General features: G+C 43.8%; 1 protein-coding gene across 1 annotated transcript in view; it reads right to left on the bottom strand.

Moving 5' to 3' along the window:
- Positions 1–18,100, bottom strand: part of QSOX1 (quiescin sulfhydryl oxidase 1) — a 91,040-nt gene extending 72,940 nt beyond the window's left edge. The window contains exon 1 of the mRNA XM_073593331.1: positions 17,792–18,100. Coding sequence (XP_073449432.1) covers positions 17,792–18,044 — 253 coding nt within the window. The 5' untranslated portion in view covers positions 18,045–18,100. The remainder of the gene's footprint in view (positions 1–17,791) is intronic.
- Positions 18,101–24,071: the final 5,971 nt, after the last annotated feature.

Genomic DNA, 24,071 nt, shown 5'->3' with positions numbered 1-24,071 from the left:
TACAAAATAAAATACTTTGTTTGTTCAAAGAGAAAACTGGCTTGACATTACTTCCCCAGGGACATTTCTCTTTGGCATTGTCCCCAAGTGAAGGAGTATCAAAAAAAAAAAAAAAGTTGCATCATGGCTTCTGCAGAGCATTTCCAGGATAACACAAGCGTGGTTTATGGGAACACGGGTCATCCCAATCATCGGTTAGGCAAACCTCAGACTACAATGTAAGCTGTAAGCTAAAGAATCTTTCACAGTCAACTTTTATTATCAACTCACAATATCATCACCTGATAAAACTTGAGATTATAACATCAGGCCAGCTGAAATTATCAGCTTTATAGATAGTTATTCACCTCTTATTTTCACCATGTTCATGGCCCATCAGAACAGCATCCTCACCAGGTGAGTTGCAAGCAGTGGACTATGAAGGATCTCATATCTGAGCATTCCAGGTACCCCAGGAAGCCAAACTCACCCTCTTTAAAAAAAAAATTCCCTTATAAGTGAAACAATATACATTTACAGTAGTATAATAAGTCTTGTTCACCATAATTAATCTACTCCCTTCTCCAAACGTCGAATCACATTTGTGTGGTGTGTTCCTGGCGCCTTGTGTGTTAGGTGCATTACAATCGAACTCTATTGGAATGCACATTTTGATGAAAGTACATCAAAGATACACACATAAAATTAACTGGTGTAAACAGGGCCCTAAAATAAATTGATATTATGTCCGCAGTGAATAAAGTAACAGGCTTGCGTTACTGTGGGGACCTATAGGATTATTTACTTATTCCCCTTCCAAAAAAATCTGCCTCCGAAGCCCAGAGAAATATTGGATAAAGGAATCATGTGATATTCCCTATGCCACCCACAATTAGGGCTGTTGATAAGGCGGTACAACCAGCCCTCCTGTACTGGGCCTGGGCCCCATCAGTTCAAAATGGTGGCCAGGGCACCTGTTGAGCAGGAGGTCCGGCTGTATTATTGCAGACACTGATCCTCTTCTGCCTCCCCCTACAGTCCTGCCAGCTTCTCGTCTTCTTTCCCCCTCCAACTGCACTGCAGGGGGATTGGTTGTAGCACATGCGCCCCTTCCATCTGCTCTCCAGGCCCCCCTGTGTGCCCCTTTCCCCCACAGGGCTGCCAGCTTCCCTCTTCTCTCCCGCCGGCAGTTGCTGCAGGCACACAGGGGGATGTTTCAAGATGGAGAGTGGAGGAGGGGGCCAGTAAATATGTCAATTACGGGCCCCTTCCTTTCCTGAATGAACACAGTGAGTGATCATTACCAATCACTCCTGTGCCCATTTATCAGTGAAGCATAGTAAGCTGTGTTTACTATGCCTCTGTTTCTGAATGATCAGGAAGCCTTCGAGCACTTCCTATTCATTCATCTGTGCAGCTGAGGTTATAGAGAAAAGGACTGATAAATCTATGTCCTCAGTCACTTTCAGCTGGGGGGGAAAGGGGGCCCTGTCAGGTAGGCTGTATGGGGCCAGTGATTTCTAACAGCAGCCCTGCCCACAATGCATCTCTCACTTAGTGCACAGCCTTATGTAAGTTATGACTTGCTCAGGAAGGAATCACAGATAGCCTAATGACAGATCAGGGTGGAATGTGAGCAGGCAGGAGATAACTAAATGCCCCCGAGGGTCCCCACAGTAAAATTAACCTGTTATTTATACATTCATTTAATGCCTACATTAAAATTGAGCAACACTGATTATGCCGACACAAGCATTTCAGCTATACACACACACACATATAACTGGATATATACATACATATACATTCTGTGCACAAACAAACACACACTACCCAAATGCATTGCCCTCTGCTGCGTTTAGGTAAATGACACCATTAAACATTTATGTTGTTTAATTTAGCCACCCGCTTCCCAACTTCTGTCACACAAAGCTTTTACTATCTGAACAAGAAGAGAAGTTTCCTGTGTCTTTATGGGAAGCAGATGTTCATTCATCACTATTCATCAGAACACACAGCAACCTAAAAATACACGCAGTGCTGACCAAGAACAACCTTCACCATTTAATGAAAGGGTTCAAAGTACAACTACAGTATATTTTATCAAATGAAACACCCAATCAGAAAGAATGTACCTAGCCAATGAAAGCTTTTAAAAGGGAAAGTCTAATATGATAATGATAATAATAATAATAATAATAATAAGAGATGCTGAGGCAAATTCACCAACATTTAGGCTCCATGCACACTGGATGTTAAAATAATGTTATAAAAATGCTAGTAGCTTTGCAGTGAGTCTTTCAAAGTTTTTTTAACATTTTGACAATAGCGTTTATTAGCGTTTTTTAGCGTTTTTCCGCCATAGCGTTTCTTAGCGTTTTTTTAAAACTTTTTCAAAAACTTTAAAAACACTGGTGAGCCGCGTTTATCGACTTTATCAGCGTTTATGAGCATTTGATGTGGTCAGAAAAAAGACTCCTGAACGCAATTTTATGGCATTCAGAAAACAGCCCATAAACTCCACTGCTGATAAACATCCAATAACATCCATGTGTTCATGGACACATAGGATAACATAGAGGGGAGTTTATGGGCTGTTAAAAAAAAAACACCCAAACTCCAAAAAACGGGCGTTTATGAGCTTCAGTGTGCATGGAGCCTTACGTTATAAAAATGCCAGTAGCATTGCAGTGAGACTTTCAACGTTTTTAACATTTTTGCAATAGCGTTTATTAGCGATTTTTAGCTTTTACCGTGTTAGCGTTTGTTAGCTTTTTTTTTTTTTTAGAATTTTTTCTTTTCCCAATGGATCAAAAATGTTAATGCAAAATTACTGTCACATGACCTATATGCATAAACTATCAAATGAGATAATTTAAGATCTAATTCATGAATAGAAAAATATCAAGCGTGAGATGAATAACAAAAAGGATCAATTAAAGTAAATTTGCTAAAAAAAAAAAAAATTGTTATTTATCTCATGCTACAGGCATTCAATATTTTAGGAATGTAGAAAATAACAATCAGAGGAACTCAGCACTAGCCAGTTAGTGAAAAGAAAACAATGTATCAGTGAGGATTCAATGTTGTTAGCTCAGGAATGTAAATACATTGTAACATTGCACCAGAGGGAGATTGTTCTGCGAATAAACAAGAACAATGTTTTCATAATTCCACAATTCTTTATTGTGACTTCATTGATCTCGCTCTGGTACAATGTTATAGCCAGGATAAAAAGAAACTGAGAAAGAAAACATAAACAAAATAATAAATTAAAGTGATATTAAATCCAAAACCAAAAATGTATTATATTGCAGCTTACGAGTCATTTTAGGAGAAACACTCATGAGCTATTGAACTTTTAGTGAATTGACCCCGCTGTCATTACATTTCTACTGTCAGTACACCATTGTTCTTTCCCTGAGTTATTCAAGTTGAATGACTTGGCAAGAAATAGCAGACTACTGTTTATTCTATCCTGTTTTTCCATTTAATACTTTAAAGCAGGGGGCAGGCAACTTTTGAGAGTTGAAGATCTACCCTGAGCAATATGAAAGAAATCAAAGAATACTAGGGTGCAACTGCCCTCTTTGTTTTTTTTTTTTGTTTTTTTTTGTAGAAGATTATTTTAATTTGACATATAAACATAACCGGCTACTGTATTTTTATATATATCATGCTTGGCAAAAATAACTTGTGTGAAATCAAAATCCACTAAAAATTATTATCAAAAAACAAAGTCTAAAATTGTGTCTGATCCACCGCTGTGCTCTTCAATCCCCAATCAACTTATTAACACCAACAAGTGCACACCACCACCAGCTGTAAAACCTGCTCACCTCAAAGATGAGTACAATAAGCACTGTACACAATCACTCCTGTGATATACTCTTCTACGATCTCCTTCCTCCCCACCTGGGACCCTGCTCTATTAACACGTCTCCTCGTTCAGTGAAATACATGTAATCAAAAAAGCAGACTACATAGTGCTCTCCATTTAAACATATTTATTAAAATGCCCCATTAAAATTGCACTTACAAAATGTATAAGTAAAAACGCCTGTATCATTAGTACGTCTGCTCGCTCACCACTCCACAAGGACCGCGGCGGCAGCTGCGTGACGTCACGGGCTCGGCTCCTCCCTCCCATACGCGTATCGCCCTCTCATTGGGCTTCTTCAGTAGTTGCTGCACCTAGATTTTGTAAGTGCAATTTTAATGAGGCATTTTAATAAACATGTTTAAACGGATAGCACTATGTAGTCTGCCAATTTTTGCTTCGACCGCATCTACCTCAGAACTGTGTGCAGGCAGCCCATAGAAGTGGATGCAGATACAGTGGCTGCATGCACAAAGTTGCATGTCAAAGTTTGACATGGTATATGGCACTGCATACTGTATGTAGGTAACATAAACAGTGGGTGCGTCTGTTGGTAAAGGTAATAGTACATTTGGCCCAAGCCTAAATAAAAGTGACAGAAATCTGGAGTTTTAGCTTCAAAACTGAACTCCAGGAGTTATCTTTTTTGTATACTTACACTGGGCCAGCTTGGATGAATACATCACCTGGAAGATCACAGTTATTAATGCATGTAGCGTAGACTACTACAGTAATTTGAACCAATTGAACCAGTAAATTGAACCAAGCTGCACCATGTAAGTTTGTAAAAAAAAAAAAAAATTCTGGAGTTCTGCTTTAAAAATTACCCTACTTAAATTTCTGTGCTATGATTGGCACACAGTATTGCAGGGACTGACACTATAAGGGATGATTTTAATGGGCTTTTGTTCGCTTTTCTCCCAATACAAGTTGATATATTGGGGCGGCACAGTGGTGCAGTGGGTAGCACTTTCACCTAGCAGTAAGAAGGGTCGCTGGTTCAAATCCCAACCACGACACTACCTGCCTGGAGTTTGCATGTTCTCCCTGTGCCTGCGTGGGTTTCCTCCGGGCACTCCGGTTTCCTCCCACACTCCAAAGACATGCTGGTAGGTTAATTGGATCCTGTCTAAATTGTCCCTAGTATGTAAGAATGTGAGTTAGGGACCTTAGATTGTAAGCTCCTTGAGGGTAGGGACTGATGTGAATGTACAATGTATATGTAAAGCGCTGCGTAAATTGACAGCGCTATTTAAGTACCTGAAATAAATAAATAGTAATGTAAAAGCAGCCTGAAGCAGACTGATGCAAGCTGCATTCACCACTGACACAACCCTTAGAAAGTGATGTAGGGTGGAGGTGGAGAGAGGAGGTGTTGGCTGGTTTAAGTCCCCCATCACCAGCAGCATACCCAACCTAATCTTATATTCCTCAGCCTACATAGACCAATTCTATCCTACTTTAGAGAAAGAAGTGAAGTTGCTGGGACCTCTTCCTTATCTATTGGATAAAAGTTCATCCTAAAGGAAGGTTGGAGTTGTCCCGAGTCCACAGAGTATATAACTCAAGCCTCACTAAATTAAACTAATTACAAAATAAATACATTAATAAAAAGAGAAAACCAGCTTAACATTACTTCTCTTTGGCATTGTGCCTGGGTGTAGGCGAATCAAAACAGGTGGTTGAACAATGTCTTCTATACAGCATTTCCAGAAAAACACAAGAGTGGTGTTTGGAAACACAGGTCACCTCGGTCATTAGGCATTCCTGCAACTACAAAGTAAGCTAACAAAGTAAATAACAGGACCTTTCACATCCAACTTTTGTATATCATCTCTCTATAAATGTGAGATTGTAAATTAGGACAGTGAAAACTATCAGCTGTGTTGATAATAATAAATACCTCTTATTTCTGTTATGTCCAGGCCCCACCAGGACAGTCAACCCAAGGGAATTGCAAGCAATGGAACATGTCAGTCTTTCAAGGAGAAGTAACAACACATCCTAGTGGTTAGCACTTTTGCCTAGGAGCACTAGGGTCATCAGTTCCAATCCCAGCCTTGAACTACCTGCCTGGAGTTTGCATGCTCTCCTTGTGCCTGTGTGGGTTTCCTCTGGGTATTGCGGATTCCTCCTACACACCAATGACATGCTAGAAGGTTAATTGGATCCTGTATAAATTGGCCCTAGTATGTGTATGTATGAATGTGAGTTAGGGACATTAGATTGTAAGCTCCTTGAGGGCAAGGACTGATGTGAACGTACAATAAATGTGTAAAGCTCTGCATAAATTGATGACACTGCACAAGTACCTGTAATAAATAATATAAAGAAAGTGCAGAGTTATGTGACTTCCTATACACAGAAGCACACAATGCCACCCCAATGCCACAAAACATATCCAAAATAAATCAATCCCCACTAAAACTGCTCAAAATCAAATTCTACACCTCTTATTTTGCTCTGTCATCTACCACTGTTTCTAATTTGAAGAGACTGTCCCACTTTTGGAACCAAATCCCAGTATCCCTCATTTTTCCTCAGTTGGCCCTCATTTTGGTCTGATGTATAGACCTCAATAAACAAATGGATTAATACATATTTAACAACAGAAAAAAATGCATCCAACCTCTACATACATTTTTTTTTAGGTCAGAGTCTCAGCAGAGCCATGTGGAAACTGAAGGTCTTGCGATGCCAATAAGGATCCAAGGTCAGTGCGCACCCAATCAAAGACAGAATGTACCTCAGGGGCCCCAAAGTTGTGCTCGGTGGCGAAATAAGCAATAGTAGATTTATCACATTTTTAATCTTTTTTTTTTTTGCATATTAATTCTTTGTGGTCCTTTGCTTATCCCTTTTCATGACTAAGCCTATTTTTGAAATTTGGTGTTTACAAGTTAAAATCCGTATTTTTTGCTAGAAAATGACTTAGAACCCCCAAACATTATATATATATTTTTTAGCAGAGAATCTAGAGAATAAAATGGCGATTGTTGCAATATTTTTTATCACACGGTATTTGTGCAGCGGTGTTTTAAACGCAAATTTTTGGAAAAGTGACACTTTCATGTATTTTTAAAAATCCAAACAGTAAAGTTACCCCAATTTTTTTGTATAAAAATGTATGTACCTCCAGAATTTGGAGGTACTCGGTACTGCCACCTCCTGCTCTAGCCTTGCACCCACTGCTGTAAACACTGAAGCTAGTTTCCTATGCTAGATTCTGTGCTTACAAGTGACAGCGTGCCTCTCCTCCCACAAAGTGCTCCCTTACAGCCCAGCCTCTTGGCAGCCACTTCTCCTGACTGGGTAAGTAGCTTGGGGTGGGTGGAAATAAACTGTACTGAGGGGAAAGATAGATTTTTTGCACGTGCTGATTTGGCCCGTCTTCCTATCCACCTGATGAGGAGCAGGTGGTGTTGATGGGGGTGATAGGCAGGGAGAGGTTGTGGGGTGCTTGGGGTTCTGGGGTGTGGTAGTTTCCCATCTTTGCCCTGGGCACTGGATGACCTTGTCCTGACATTGCTCATGTTCATTACTGTGCAAGTATCACAGCCTCTGGGTATCCAGAGCGGTCACATTCCAACTGTTCTATCATAAGATCCCTCAATATCCTGATCACATCTATGAAAAATCAACCCAGGAGACATAGGTGTGCACACAGGGTGTGCCAGGTGTGCCTGGGCACACCCTATTCAACTCATGCTGTGCTGATTTCCCCTTTTGCCCACCTGCAGTGCTGCTAGCTTCCCTCCTCACCCGTCAGCTGTTTTAGGATAGAGAGCGGGGGAAGGGGCCAGTAAATATTTAATTTATCATCCCCTTTCTTTTCTAAGTAAACACATAGAAGGGATCAGTACAGATCACTCAGTGTTCATTCTTAACTGAAGCATAGTAAACTATGTTTACTATGCTTTAGCTTGTGAATGAACAGGAAGCTGCTCAGTACAACACTTCCCATTCATTCACTGTCCTGTGCAGCTGAGGCTGCAGAGAAAGGAACTGGGGTATCTCTGTCCTCAGTCCCTTTCTCTTTCTCAAAAGTGAGCCATCAGGGGTCTGTTTAGACTTTTGATAGTTCACCAAAGCCCCCCAACAGGGCTGCTAAAAAAAAATGGTTAAAAATAATATTGTCAAAAATAATAAAAATAAACGTCGGACACCGTCCACTGCCCTACTGACACCAATCTCTGCCCTACTGACACCATCCACTGCTCTGCTTATATACACTGGAGGGCACACCCTAATGCAATTGGCTGTGCCCACCAATGACAGGAGGGATTCTTTCCAGTTGCTTTCAAGTTTTGCTTTTGTATTAGTTTGAAAAAGAAGCAATCAAGCAAATAGGGACATCTCTAATTGTTTTAGATGGAAGCTTAAAGTGTTTGGACCATCAAACACATTTTTCCAGCTCTTTGATTCAGCATTTTCATTCAAATCTAAAGTCAACTGAATGTACTTGAACAGTATTTCCACATTATTAGGACTCGTTCACACATCAGCTATAGAGCCGAAGGATCAGTGACGAGGTTGAAAAGTTGAAATAACACTTTACCCCCAAACCCCCCCCCCCCCAAGGTACCCACTGTACTGGGTGATGAGCTGTCAGTGCCCACGTGGCTGGTGCAGCGGTCCGGGGATTTTTTTCTAAAAAACTGAACTTACACTTTAAATCTTTTTCAAAAACAAAACTGTTATCATGGCTTGAAGAGTTCCCTTTATAAGGATAAACTGGCCACACACATTACAATCGTATTGTAGGATCTCTGTGAAATGACTATTAGCCCTTTCATTTACCAACAATGACATAACACAAGAGCCTTTCCAGTAGAGTTTAGTGGAATCAGCTTTACCAACTGAGTCAAGAAAAAATAGTTGTATGATTTCATTTTTATATTTACATTGTTCATCTTTAAATGCTGTGTACACTATATTGCCAAAAGTATTGGGACGCCTGCCTTTACACGCACATCAAATTGAATGACATCCCAGTCTTAGTCCGTAGGGTTCAATATTGAGTTGATACACCCTTTGCAGCTATAACAGCTTCAACTCTTCTGGGAAGGCTGCCCACAAGGTTTAGGAGTATATCTATGGGAATGTTTGAACATTCTTCTAGAAGAGCAATTGTGAGATCCGGCACTGATGTGGATGAGAAGGCCTGGCTCGCAGTCTCATGGACTGTGCATGTGTTTTCAATTGGGTGGATATTTTTCACTGAAATATTTTTGATGTTGTCAATCTGTGTTGTTTGTAGGTTGTTAGTTTCACTTTGATTTAATTGTCTGTGCTGCATTATTTTGCAAATCTTCCTCAAGCTATTGTGACTACTAAATGTTTAAATCTTTAAGAGACTGTCCGTTTGTGGGCGCAGTCCTTTTTAACTCCTGTTAATTTCCTCTGCAAAATGGTCAGACCTCAAAACCATATTCTGTTAGTGTCTCAAATTAACATACATGTGTTTTTTGCTTTCCTTGCTCTTTTCCAAGTCCTGTTTTGTTGACCAATAAAATTTGTAGCAAAGTTTTGTTTTATGTGTTTTGTTAATAATTTGTTTTGTAGATGCATGCTCAATCCAAGTAATGCATTTTACACTCCCTCCCCCCTAAACAATTTTCATGCAACAGATTTCCCAGCTGCAGCTTAACTAGGCTGATTGGCATGGCAAAACAAATAAAGGTGTGATTTGTCTAAAAACTACTTTCCTGGTGCCTTCATGGTAGCATATGCATGGATTGTGCGTATGCTGCCATGGACAGGCACCAGGAAAGGGAAAATAACAGAGAGGTAGGTATTCAAGTTTCCATTTTAGCGTAGTGGTTCTCAGCCTCAGTCCTCAAATACCCCCGACAGGACGTTTTGGGAATTTATCTTAGCTAAACTAGCTGTCCAAAATACCAAGCCATTGACTGTGATTTAAAGCACCTGTGCAAGATGAAGGAAAACCTGCAAACATGGCCTGTTGGGGGTACTTGGGGACAGGGTTGAGAAGCACTGATTTAGAGCACTGAGCTAAAATCTAGCTCAATACAATCCTATTTGAATTGTGGACATTTGAGGGAAACCAAGTGAGTGTTAGAACCCCTGCTTGTCTTTTTTAGGTTGGCCTTTGTGTCCCTTTTCTGAAAATTGGCTTCACTTCCTGTTACATAGCCAAACAGGAAGTGAGGGTAAAACCCTACCAATGACTTTCCTTGGGGACACACAAGTCAATCTAACTAGTGTCCCCATTAGGCAAATTGCACTCTAGCACTTTGTTGTGTACACCCCAAATTATTAGGTATTTTTTGGGCTTATTAAAGGCAAATCCTTTCTGCAATACAAGTGTACTCGCTGTAAATCTGAGGGGAAGCACTGGTGATTTTATCATCCATTTATGTAGAAGCAAAGATGCTGTTTTTTTTATTTTCCTTGCATGTGCCCCTCGGATCTCCAGCAACTGCACTTCCTAGTGCACTTGTAGCGCAATGTGGATTTGCCTTTAGTAAATAAACCCCAAAGTCCAAGATATCTAATAATTTGGGGTGTACACAGCAAAATGCTAGAGTGCAATTTACCTAATGTGGAAACTATTTAGATTGACAGGTGTGTCCCCAAAGAAAGACATTGGTAGGGTTTTACCCTCACTTCCTGTTTAGATATGTGACAGGAAGTGAATACATTTGGGAGGTGGCTTCACCCTATCAGAGGTGCAGACATCCCCAAAAACTGACAAGACTTCTAATCCCTCTGCACGCTAGCCTCAAGCAAAAATAAGAAAGGATTTCATTTAGTTTAACTTTGCAAAGACACATTCCTAAGTTCAACTGTGATGCATGTCAATGGCCCATTTAGACCTTGTTTAATAGAAAACACCAGTTGCCTTTCACTAGAAACATTTGTTAGTCCAGTCCTGGAAATCTGCATCTGCTTTACTATTAATTTCCATAAAAATTGGGTTCCTGCAGCTAAATGTGCGACCGCTGTGTGAGATGCGCAACTGCTGTGTGTGTGCAGAGGTATGTACTCGTGGCGCATATCTGGTTCCCGGAAGCGGTGGCCAGTACACAGGAATGACATCACGCCCCTACAGGAAGTTGTTTGTACTGCTGCTTATTTCTTCCCACCACCATGCCCCGCTCACTGTTCTCTGAGGAAGAGATGATCCTTATTTGCAAATTAAGATAATTTTTTATTTATTTTTACATGGGGTGGTGTTTGTCTGGGTCATGTGTGTATGTCTAAATGATTTGGCCTCAAAATACACACCTACTTCCTGTGTACAAATTCACTTCTGGGCCAATATATATTGCTTCCTGCTTCAGTGTGTGTGTATATATAGATGTAGGTTCTTGTGTCCACCAGCAGAGAGAAGTTGGATAGATGCCACATTCCCAATTCTGGAGGCATAATAATGGTCTAGCACAGGGGTCTTCAAACTACGGCCCTCCAGTTGTTCAGGAACTACAATTCCCATCATGCCTAGTCATGTCTGTGAATGTCAGAGTTTTACAATGCCTCATGGGATGTGTAGTTCCGCAACAGCTGGAGAGTAGGGATGAGCTCCGGCGTGTTCGCATGGCGCACGTGCCGAGCCCGCCAGGAAGTCGGCACGGGGCAGCGCTAATCACAAGCAGTGAGACATTTCCCGATGTGCGGCTGCAGAGATCGGGAAATGTCTCCCTGCCTGTGATTAGCGCTGCGCCGTGCCGACTTCCTGGCGGGCTCGGCACGTGCGCCATGCGAACACGCCGGAGCTCATCCTTACTGGAGAGCCGCCATCTTAGAGAAGTTCAGGAAGACGGCTGGGGGGGGCTAGACAAAGCTCCTGCGTCGCCGCCCACCCTCCGCCTCGCCCCGCCTACCCCCCGCTCCGCTGCCAGCCAGTCTGTTATGGAAAGGGGCGGGGTTCTAGCCATGCGGCCGGCGGACACAAGGACACCTCTGAGGTAGGGGGGGCGCACCACCTCTGTGGGAATCTGATGTAAGGGGGCTCCACTGGACTGGGGACACCTGATGTAAGGGGGGCTCCACTGGGGACACCTAATGTGAGGGGGGGCTCCACTGGGGACACCTAATGTGGGGGGGGCTCTGCCGGGGACACCTGATGTGAGGGGGGGCTCTGCCGGGGACACCTGATGTGAGGGGGGGCTCTGCCGGGGACACCTGATGTGAGGGGGGCTCTGCCGGGGACACCAGATGTGAGGGGGGGCTCTGCCGGGGACACCTGATGTGAGAGGGGGCTCTGCCGGGCACACCTGATGTGAGGGGGGGCTCTGCCGGGGACACCTGATGTGAGGGGGGGCTCTGCCGGGGACACCTGATGTGAGGGGGGGCTCTGCCGGGGACACCTGATGTGAGGGGGGGCTCTGCCGGGGACACCTGATGTGAGGGGGGGCTCCGCTGGGGGCACCTGATGTGAGGGGGGGCTCCGCTGGGGGCACCTGATGTGAGGGGGGACTCTGCTGGGGGCACCTGATGCAAGGACAGACTCTGCTGGGACACCTGATGCAAGGACGGACTCTGCTGGGACATCTGACGCAAGGACGGACGGCTGGTGGCAGGCGACGTGGCTAATGACACGCTCAGGGCACCCACTGATTCTGCATTATGGTGAGTTGAATGATTTCATTTTATATTACAATGTAATAATAGAAATAATGCACTTCAATCATCCTGACACCATAACAACCATGGTGCCGGGATGATTGAATGTTAACATCAGGTGCTTGGAGTATCTTTATCTGCTGATTGTTAAACTTTCTAGAATACACATATTTTTATTGTGTAGGATCGCGCGTGCCGCACTCGTGTATTTTTCCTAAACCACGCCTACAAACGAATGCCCCGCCCCCTAATTATTGTACAGCTCCGCCTACAGCCAAAAGTGTCCCACATTTTTTTTTTTTACAATGTTGGCAACTATGCTTTAGCATGTCTTGAAAAAAGGTGGTTTCTCATGTGCCTTGTATAATGCCCAAGAAATATCGTTAGGAAAATACAAGTGGGTCATGGCACATCTAAATTCCAAATTTGGAACTTAAGATGGTCATGCACTATGCAATCTAATTGGCCAATCTCTGTACAACTAAATATTTAGTAAAAATAGGTAATAGGAAGACGCACTTGAACAATTAATTCAAAATATAGGAAATCAAACAGGCTCTTGCACTAAATCTAATTTAAGATCTAACTGATTGCAGTGTATGGTCACCTTTAAAGATCAAGATCTGAAAATATTAATTTATTGGGTTTAGAAACACTTCGCTGTCCTTTGTAATGTATTGAAAGATTTGGGTACAAAAAGAAAAAAAAAAACACATTTCAAAGATATATTAGAAGTAATAGGAATGAGATTAGAATAAGGGTTAATTAACTGAGAACACCTACTAATTGCCTAACAAGACACATCTAATGAGATGAAATGAACCAATTGTATTGGACGTGCGCTATTATCAATGAGAAAACCGCAGTTACCCTAGCAACAGTTGCAGTTTACATATGCAGGTATTTATTATGGTTATTTGCTCTTTAATGTGCGCCGGTTTGCACGTTCAGTTAATGACTTTTCCGGCGCACCAATTAATGTATGAACTGGTGCAGTGCCTTCTTCTTAGTAAATCACTCCCATGATCAATATTGGGTGTTTTTGCACTTAAACAACTGCACTCCTGTGCTCTGCTTTCCATCCACAAAACAAAAACACCTGAGCTTGCATACATGTGTACAAATGCTTTCAACATGCTTCAAACCCATGCATCTACGTACACCGGAACATGCAACAACAACAACATGCTTCCTAATTGCCTGAAACATTACTCAACTCAGGTGTATGGGCTCAAAGCCAAATTCAGAAATGTATAAAGCATGAAGAAATCTCCGTTCACATTTAAGCAGGTGCAACAGTGTATGCGTGTAATTTCAATAGGCTGCCCTATGCGTGAAAATCAGACAAGAGAAGAGCAGGCACCTTTTTTTTTCTTAATTGCACTGCGATAAAATACATTGTACTTCTTTACATGCTTTTGGTGTAAGATTTTGCACACACACACCAGGTGATTTAATAGCACCACCGCACCTGCATAAGGGATGTGCGCTTTTTGTGCTCTGCGGGAATACACGTGATTTTGCGTGAGTTTCTGCATTGCACTAATGTGAACCTAGCCAAAGGGAACTAAGGCATCCTGAAAGCTTACAGTAGAACTATAGACAAAACATTTTGGATAGCATAAGGGAGGGGTATAACCTCTGTCAGATTTTTTTTTGCCATCTGTGTTCCATTGGGAAGATTTCCCTTCACTTTCCATCCCATAGCCAAACAGGAAGTGAGTGAAAATCCCTGCAAATTAAAGGAGAAGTCCAGCCTGAGCTTGTTTGGCTGGGCTTCTCCTATGGATCACAGGAGTGCAATTCGTTTTGCACTTCTGTGATCCGTTTTCAGGAGAAAGCGGTCTGAAGTCCACTCTCTGCTGACATTACTGGAATCAGTCCAGGCAACACGTCATCCCAATAATAAAGTCTGGATCCGCCAGGTGCCTGGACTGATGCCTGTCTCAGCCTCTCAGCGAGCCGCTGAGAGCCTGAGATGGACGCTCCCCGCCCCTCCACAGCTCAGCGCTCCAGTGAGCGAAGAGGAGCAGAGAGGAGAGCTGCTGATTGACAGTCAGCAGCTCTCCGCTCAGGGAGCTGTTAGAACCGAGCCATCGGCGATCTTCGATGGCTCGGGTCTCAGTGCAGAGGCGGTGGGGGACAGATGCAGCATCGGAAAAAACTTACTTCTCTTTTAAAAAGTTACTAAACCCACAACAGTAAAATCAGTGTGTATATGCAGTAAAGCATGCTTGTTATACTCACTGTGGAACCTAAGAAAGTAATCCTCTGCATTATGTAAGAAGGCTGTTTGACCCTGTCTGTTCTAATCCTCCCCCTTCTTCCACTGTCCCAAATCCATCTCCTGATAAGACAGAGCCTTGGGGGGCACTCTGCACATGCTCAGTTTGGTGTAAATTGCTAGAAAGCTTTTTATTTATTGGGAGAGTGCATGTGATTAGCACAGGGCCAATCAGCACTGTGCAGACAGGAGTCCTGCAGCATCATAGGAAAGTCAGAGTAGAATGAAAACTCCTCCTACAAGCTTCAACCAGACACTGATAGAAGTCACAAGACTGCTATATACTGCTGATGAAAAAAAGGTAGTTTAGCAGTTTATATTTACTAAAATAATTGTGTTTCCATGTGCTGTGTACTGTGGGAGATCAGATATAGTGAATGCAGGTTCTGGGTTTAGTAACACTTTGGAATTCCTTGGTCACCAGAACTAGTGTGCCCTTTGGAAGATTTCCCTTCTATTACTTATCTGGCGACAACCCAAAATTTGGGATTTTCTTTTACTTTTAGGCCCCTTTCACACTGGGGCGGTAGGGGGCGTCGGCGGTAAAACAGCGCTATTTTTAGCGCTGTTTTACCGCGGTATTCAGCCGCTAGTGGTGCGGTTTTAACCCCCCGCTGGCGGCCAAAAAAGGGTTAAAACCACTCGTATAGCGCGGCTATAGACGTGGTATTGACGCGGTATAGCCGCGCTGTCCCATTGATTTCAATGGATAGGAGTGGTTTAGGAGAGGTGAATACACCGCTCCTTCACCGCTCCAAAGATGCGGCTGACAGGAGATTTTTTCTTCTCCTGCCAGCGCACCGCTTCAGTTTCCTCGGGCTTTCACACTGAACAAACAGCGGAGGCTGTTTTGGGGCGGTTTGCAGGCGGTATTTTTAGCGCAATAACGCCTGCAAACCGCCCCAGTGTGAAAGGGGTCTTAATGATAATGGTAAACAGGACAAATAGAGAGGGGGAATCGTCCTAATGGGGACACAGACACCAATAAAATCTGACAAGTGTTCTAATCCCTCTCCACTCTATCCAAAACTAAAAAGCTTTGCCTTTGGTTATACTTTAACTCCAAACTATCTGCACGAATCAGTAGCTAGCAGCATACAATATCACCACAAAGAAAAGAAAGGTTTGACTTTAGATAAACATTTAAAAAAAGGAATTCATATACTAAATATTATCATTGTGCTAAAACCAATATTATCATTACATCTGTAGCCACATTCAAATATCACAATACAATCTTTCTCTACAAGCCAGAAATCTCTACACTGTCCTAACTGGAAGACTTCTGAGTGTTAAGCTGGCCACACATTAGCAGAATTTTGTTTGAAGCTTTTCTAATTGTTTTGATTTTTCTAATCATTAGTGGTGTCAGACTGATGTTCGATATCAGCCACTGTGATGAGAAGATTGGAAGGACCTGGACAGGGAAAGCATTATTGTCCATGATACTTTCCTATTTGCTCTAACATGCAACTTTCAGTACAAGGTTTTGGGGTGTACCCCTTCTTCAAGGTCCAAGCAATACTAATACACAAAGATTTATCAGAATGTTAGTAAGACAATCTCTGAGAGGTATAAAAACCACAAACACATACTGTACATAGCTATGGAAATCAAAGTTGTATAGTTTATGCATTAGATAACAATCTTGAACAAGCACATTTCTAACAGTGTATGTGGTTTTCATTCCAGAAAGTACATTCATTCCAAAATCGAATGTTGAAAGCAAATGTGTATGAACGTTCGTTCAACATTCTACCAGTGAATGGCCAGCTTTACCTTATAAAATGAAATCTGTACTGAGAAACGAGAATAACTATACAAATTAGACTTGCCAGCTATTGTATCTTTCATTGCAATCCACAAACAATCTGCCCATTGGCACAATACGTGTATGTCCCTGTACAATCCCTGTACCAGAGGAGTGCCTGGCACAGAGCAGACTGGATGATGGTACCATACATGTGCATTCATCCCTGTAAGATTCCTGTACCAGAGGAATGCCTGGCACAGATTAGACTGGGTGATGGTACAATACATGTCCATATATCCCTATACCAGAGGAGTGCCTGGCACAGATCAGATGGGATGATGGTACCATACATGTGCATTCATCCCTGTACAATTCCTGTATCAGAGGAATGCCTGGCACATATCAGATCGGACAATGGTACTATACATGTGCATACATCCCTGTACAATTCCCATACCAGAGGAGTGCCTGGCACAGATCAGACTGGGTGATGGTACCATACATGTGCATACAACCCTGTACAATTCCTATACCAGAGGAGTGCCTGGCACAGATCAGATTGGAAGATGGTACCATACATGTGCATACATCCCTGTACAATTTCTATACCAGAGGAGTGCCTGGCACAGATCAGATTGGAAGATGGTACCATACATGTGCATACATCCCTGTACAATTTCTATACCAGAGGAATGCCTGGCACAGATCAGATTGGAAGATGGTACCATACATGTCCATTCATCCCTGTACAATTCCTGTACCAGAGGAATGCCTGGCACAGCTTAGACTGGGTGATGGTACCATACATGTCCACATGTCTATACATCCCTGTACAATTCCTATACCAGAGGATTGCCTGGCACAAATCAGATTGGAAGATGGTACCATACATGTGCATACATCCCTGTACAATTCCTATACCAGAGAAGTGCCTGGCACAGATCGGACAATGGTACTACACATGTGCATACATCCCTGTACAATTTCTATACCAGAAGAGTGCCTGGCACAGATCAGACTGGAAGATGGTACCATACACGTCCATTCATCCCTGTACAATTTCTGTACCACAAGAGTGCCTGGCACAGATCAGAGCAGAGGTTGGCACAATGTCTGTCCATACATCCATATATAAGAAGAATGCCTGGCACAGATCATATTGTAGGATGGCACCGTCCATGTCCATACATCCCTATATAACCCCCGTACCAGAGGAGCACCTGGCACAGATCAGACTGGAGGATGGCACCGTCCATACATCCCCGTACCCCCCATTCATCCCAGTGCTCGGTGCTGTGTGTCTCACCCTTGATGTCCCGGGCCAGTGCCTGGAAGGTCGGTTTGAAGGACTGGCAGTGCCCGCACCAGCTGGCATAGAACTGGGCGAACCAGGCGCTGGAGGAGTTGAGGAGGACGGAATGGGCGCCGTCGGCCAGGGACACCACCAGATCATCGGGGCCGTACAAGTGAGCCTGAGCCGGGGCCACAGCCAGGAGAAGGAAGCCCAGCACTCCGGAGACACGGAGCCAGCCCAGGCCCGTCATCATCCTCATCATCATCCGTGTACTGAGCCCGACTGTGCCCGGACACTGGAGGAGACACCCAGAGCCTGCCCACAGCTACACGAGCCGGCCTACCCGACATCATCACTGCACTCAGCTACATCCCATCTACACACACCCCCCATACATTATACAATCTGCTTGTACAATCTACTTTACCATGTACTACAGGACAAATCTAAACATCGAATTCAATTCGTTTTAAATCAGACTGGCCCTTGCACTTTAAAGTTAGTGGTAGATCACAAGCTCACCATACACCTTATAATCTGATTGTACAATCAAATTGTAAACTGTATGGGCATACTATAGCGTACACCTGTGCCAGGGACATGATTGCCTGCATGGGGGCGCACAGGTGTTCCATGCACCCCCCCAGCCAATCCCATTCATGTCATTTGGGGCGCAGCAGCTGCACCGACACAGCCGCTGCTTCCAATCTGAAATCCAAGCGCGTGTCAACTAACGCAGGCAGTGTGCGTTCAGGCCGGGTTCACACTGATGTGGTGCGGGACTCCGCAGAAATCACAACGCATTCCTGTGCAGCGTCTCCGGAGTGCGAATTGAACCGTGGCTTTATATGGCTCAAATTGCACCGCATTCACACCAAACTCGTGCAGGACCGTTTTTTTTGTTTGCACCAGAATTGGATCGCTTTCATGTTCACACCCATTCTGCAAATCACACTTAGTTTTGCAAACTGATCTCATGGTGTTGTCAACTTAACATAAACTCCGCAATCGGTTTGCATGAATGGGTTGTGATTTTGATGCTGTGCAAAATCTGCAGGGAATTTGCTGGGAATTTGCACCGCCTCTAGTGTGAACTGAGTCTCAGGGTCGTGTACCTGCATCCATGTGGCTGTTAAATAGGGAGTAGCGGCTGTGTCCGTGCATCTACTGCACCCCAACTGACATGAATGGGATCGCCGGCAGGGGGTGAACACAACACCTCCACATCCCCATGCAGGCAAACCTGACCCTCGCACAGGTATACAATATAATACTCATGTGAACGAGGCCAGTAAGGTAAGTCATGCAAGTGCCTGTCTGATTGGATATAAATTGGCTAAAGTGGAGTTCCACCCACTTTTACAACTCTTCAGCATCCCTCACTAAACTTTGCACTGTAAACGAATTGGATATTTTGAAAATTTTTTTCTTAGAACCTACTGTATATCTGCTGTATTCATTTTTCACTTCCTCCTCCCTGGCCGTGGCCCATCGCATCATTTCCTGTTTGCAATGCATTCTGGGAAGGGGTGGCAACTTCCTCTGACACTGCCGTTGCTATGGAAACCTGAGATGAAACCTATTACACTGCTTGTGCTGCACTGAGCATGTGCGAGATCTGCAAGGATGAGATCCAGGAAGAAATACAGTCTGGCTTCAGATGCCCACACTTAAGATGGCCACGGCCTGCTGTAAGTTTATAACAAACTACTGCTATAAACTAACAAAACAGACCTTAGTTTACAGACTAACTTTACTAGAGTACATTAAGCTTGTGTATTATAGGGGTATTTTTATTTAAAAAGTATCATTTCGGCCGGAAAACCACTTTAAAAAAGTTTGTGTTTTATCACCTTGATGCATCCTATGCATTAAGGTGAAAAAACATCTGTCAATGACCACCCCCCCCCCCCCCAGCCCCCCGTTTTACTTACCTGAACCCTTGAACTTGTCCCATGGGGACGCGCCATCCCTCTGCTCGGGGGTTCTCGGCAGTTGATTGGATAGATTGATAGCAGCGCAGCCATTGGCTCCCACTGCTGTCAATCAAATCCAATGACGCGGCCACTGGGGGCGGGGCCTAGTCCTGCATTTGGCGTCTATGGACACTGAATGCTGGACTCGGGAGCGCACCCGCAAGGTAACCGCCCAGGGGAGCGCTTCTCCCAGGGGGTTACCTTATTCGGGGAGGAGCCGCGAGAGCCGCCGAGGGACCCCAGAAGAGCAGGTTCGGGGCTACTCTGTGCAAAACGAGCTGCACAGTGGAGGTAAGTATGATATGTTTGTTATTTTTTTTTTTTTTTTTTTAAATGTACCTTTAGTGTCACTTTAAATAGTCAGGTCCTCATAGTTTTGGTAGCTCTAAAGATGATTGTACAGAGACTGTATGGTCAGATTGTAATGTGTATGGTGAGCCTAAACCTGGCTATACACTATACAATCTGATTGTGTGATCTCTGTACAAGCTTCCTTAGAATTAACAAAATGAGGACACGCCCGCACAATTAATTCAAATAAAGTCAGGCAGGACCCTGCACTACATAGTTGATGGTAGATCTAAAAGTGATTGAGCAATCAGATTGTATAATGTATAGGCCAGACTTACATTGCATGTATTCAACTTCATACCAGGAGAGACAGCTACACAGACCAAAGACATCCCTGGCAGAAAGAAAAAATATAAAGCTTAGAACACACTAGGAGTTTTGTGTTCCTTCAACCCAGAGGACTGACGTAAAAAAAAAAAATAAAATAAAACGGAAGAACTGGAGCGGAGCCACTGTACTAATTATGCCATGTTAGTACAGCAATCTCCACGCTAAGCTATCCCCCCCTGCCATGGGCTGAGAGCGCTGATCGGATGTCAATCGGCAGACCTTTTTCACTCATGCCTCTTTGACCATGTGAGATGTTCGCCTGGCTTATGTCAGACCGGCTGCCATACACACGGGCCAAATGTTGGCCGACTTCGAATAAACTGGCCGATAACGCCCGATGTTTGGCCCATGTGTACCGGGCTTAACAGTATATGGCCAGCTATAATCAGCTCCTATAGAACTCTTATATATGAGGAGGGGGGCAGTCCAGGAGCCTGGACATAGCTAGACTGACAGCTTTACATTCTATTTACATAGCAGGGAGGAGAGAAATAGTTGGCTATGCAAATAAATTGCTGTAGTCTAAAGGGACTGTCAAGGGGAAACAGAACCTCTATTACAATCAGATTGTTCCCACTTCATGTAGTGAGTGGCCCTATCTGATTGTACAATCTCAGCACAAACTCTCTCCAGATTCACCTAATCTATGCAATATGAGAACCTGCATACACACGGTCACGCAAAAGTTTGCTGAACTTACGACCGTCAAGAACGCGGTGACGTACAACACTACGACGAGCCGAGAAAATGGAGTTCACTGCTTCCGAGCATGCGTCGAATTGTTTCCGAGCATGCGTAGGAATTTTGCGCGTCAGAATTGCCACAGATGATCACATTTTCGGATAGGAACTTTTTCCGACCGAAAAATTAAGAACATGCTCTCAATCTTTTGCTGAGTGGAATGGATGGAGCATACACACGGTCGCATTTTTCGATGAAAAACTCTCATCGGTCTTTTGCGGGCCGAAATTCCGATCATGTGTATGTGGCATTAGAGGCGTCTAGCATTTTTTATCTGCCTCTAAACCAATGGCGTCCCGTCCATACAGAGTGCAGGGGCGCTGCCCCCCAATCCATGTGCCCGCCACCCAATTTACATGGCAGGGCGTCAGATGCATGGATTCCAATGTTATTTGTTTTTTTTTTTTTTGAAGTATGTGATTAGAGCGAGAGGCTCTAATTGGCTTCAAAAAAGGGTGGGCAAAGCACTGCGCCCCAAGTCCACCCAGTTGTGTGACAATATATATATTATTCGCTATGGTCTTCCTGATTCTCCTCCCGGCCAATCCCAGTTCAGGAAGCTGGTCCTGAGACCCAATTGGCTGAGAGAAGAAACAATCCTATTAGCCGCCGAGGAGGGATGAGACGCAAGGGGGAAGGCGCGCCACCATGAAGCGAAGAAGGAGGAGACGCAGGATGAAGCTGCCGCCCAGAGGAAGCCCGCGACTTAGATTGGGTTAGTGCAGGGACCAATCGCCCCCGACCCCCAAGGCCGACAATTTTGTTGGTGGATGGATTGCCACCACCCCCCCAAAAAAATATACCACTGCTCTAAATGCATGTTAACATGTGTCCATGCACACATAGGTGTTTAGAGGCAGAAAAACCCCACTGCCAATGCATCTAGGAGCCGCAGAAAAAAAAAAGCAGAAAAAAAACACTTGACCTAACCAATAGGCACATTTAGCACTAGAGAGGTAATTCATTGGCCAGAATAAATGATTTTTCTTGCCAATAAAATGAATTAATGGCTAAGCTCTTAAAGCGGTTGTATATGTATACCCTCAGACCCTCAAACTTTGTAAGGCACAGGCATAATGAGCTAGTATGCACCGCATACTAGCTCATTATGAAATATTTACCTCAGAACGAGGTCCCAGTATTGCAGGCTGGTCCACGCTGAGGGAGCAGGCCTTTTGCCCTCAGCGTGTCTTTCGGGTTCGTGACTTCGGCGATGTGAGTGGCTGGAGGCGCGATGACGTCACTCCCGCGCATGCGCGCAGGAGTCTTCTTCCCGGCTAGGTCCAGCAGCGTCTGCCGGACCTTCAGCACATGTCAGCAGCTGCATGCAAAGAGAATATCTCCTAAACCATACAGGTTTAGAAGATATTCATTTTACCTACAGGTAAACCTTATTATAGGCTCACCTGTAGGAAAAAATTTAAAAAATGGGTATTCAACCACTTTAAGTGATTGTAAAGTCTTGTTTTTTTTTTTTTTTTTTTTTTTTTTAGTCATAAATAACAAACATGTTATACTTACCTGCTCTGTGCAGTGGTTTTGCACAGAGCAGCCCAGATCCCCCTATTCTCAGGTCCCTCAATGGTACTCCTGGCTCCTCCTTCCTGTTGAGTGCCCCCACAGCAAGCAGCTTGTGTCCATTCAGACATGGAGCCACTCCGCCCCCTTTCTCTTCTCATTGGCTCACTGACTTTGATGGACAGCAGCAGGAGCCAATGGCGCCACGCTGCTGTCTTAGCCAATGAGGAGGGGAATCCCGGGCACCCGAGACACTCCTACAACATGGATCTAGATGGGGCTCAGGTAAGTATAAGGGGGGCTGCTGCACACAGAAGGTTTTTTTATCTTCATGCATAGAATGCCTTTACAATCACTTTAACTTCTTGCCGACTGGCTGCCGTCATTTTACTGCGGCAGGTCGGCACGATCCGGCGAACCATCGTAGCTATACGTCGGCTCACGGGATCGGGATAGCAGGTGTGTGCACGCTGCACAGAGGGGGTGCCATTGCTCGTGGCCGACAGTCGCGATGACCGCCGGCCACGAGCGATCGAGGGCACGAGAGGCAGAACAAGGACGTGTGTGTATAAACACACGAATCCCTGTTCTGTTCTGTGAGGAGTGACAGATCGTGAGTTCCTATTTAGCTGGTTTCCTCTAGGTCAGTCCCATCCCAGTCCCATGTATCATTTATACATTGATCAGTGCATTTTTATAGCATTGATCACTGTAATAATGTCACTGGTCCCCAAAAAGTGTCACTCGGGGTCAGATTTGTCCGCCGCAATGTCGCAGATCGCTGCCATTACCAGTAAAAACATTTTAAAAAGTCCATAAACCTATCCCCTATTTTGTAGACACTATAACCTTTGCGCAAACCAATCAATATACGCTTAGTGCGTTTTTTTTTTTACCAAAAATATGTAGCAGAATACATATTGGCCTAAACTGATGAATACATTTTTTTTTTGGATATGTATTATAGCAGGAAGTAAAAAATATTGTGTTGTTTTTTTTTTTTTTTTTATTGTCGGTCTTTTTTTGTTTATAGCACAAAAAATATAAACCGCAGGGGTGATTAAATACCACCAAAAGAAAACTCTATTTGTGGGATAAAAAGGACATCAATTTTGTTTGGGTACAGCATCACACACCCACGCAATTGTTAAAGCGATCCAGTGCCATATCGCAAAAAATTACCTGGTCAATAAGGGTTTAAAGAGGCGAGAGGTTGGGACTTTAAATGAGACGTGAGTCTCCATCCCTATGCATACATGAAACAGGAAGGTTGGGACTTTGAGTGAGGTGGGCAAATGAGGCCAACAGGTCAGTCACCATTGCAAAAAACCTTTTTATTGGTACATAGTGACATAGTGACATGATAATAGTCTCAG

The sequence above is a fragment of the Aquarana catesbeiana genome, linkage group LG07 (genome assembly GCF_042186555.1).
Source record: "Aquarana catesbeiana isolate 2022-GZ linkage group LG07, ASM4218655v1, whole genome shotgun sequence".
NCBI classification, from domain to species: domain Eukaryota; kingdom Metazoa; phylum Chordata; class Amphibia; order Anura; family Ranidae; genus Aquarana; species Aquarana catesbeiana.
Note: the sequence above shows the minus strand (reverse complement) of the source record. Positions and strands in the feature narration are given on the sequence as shown.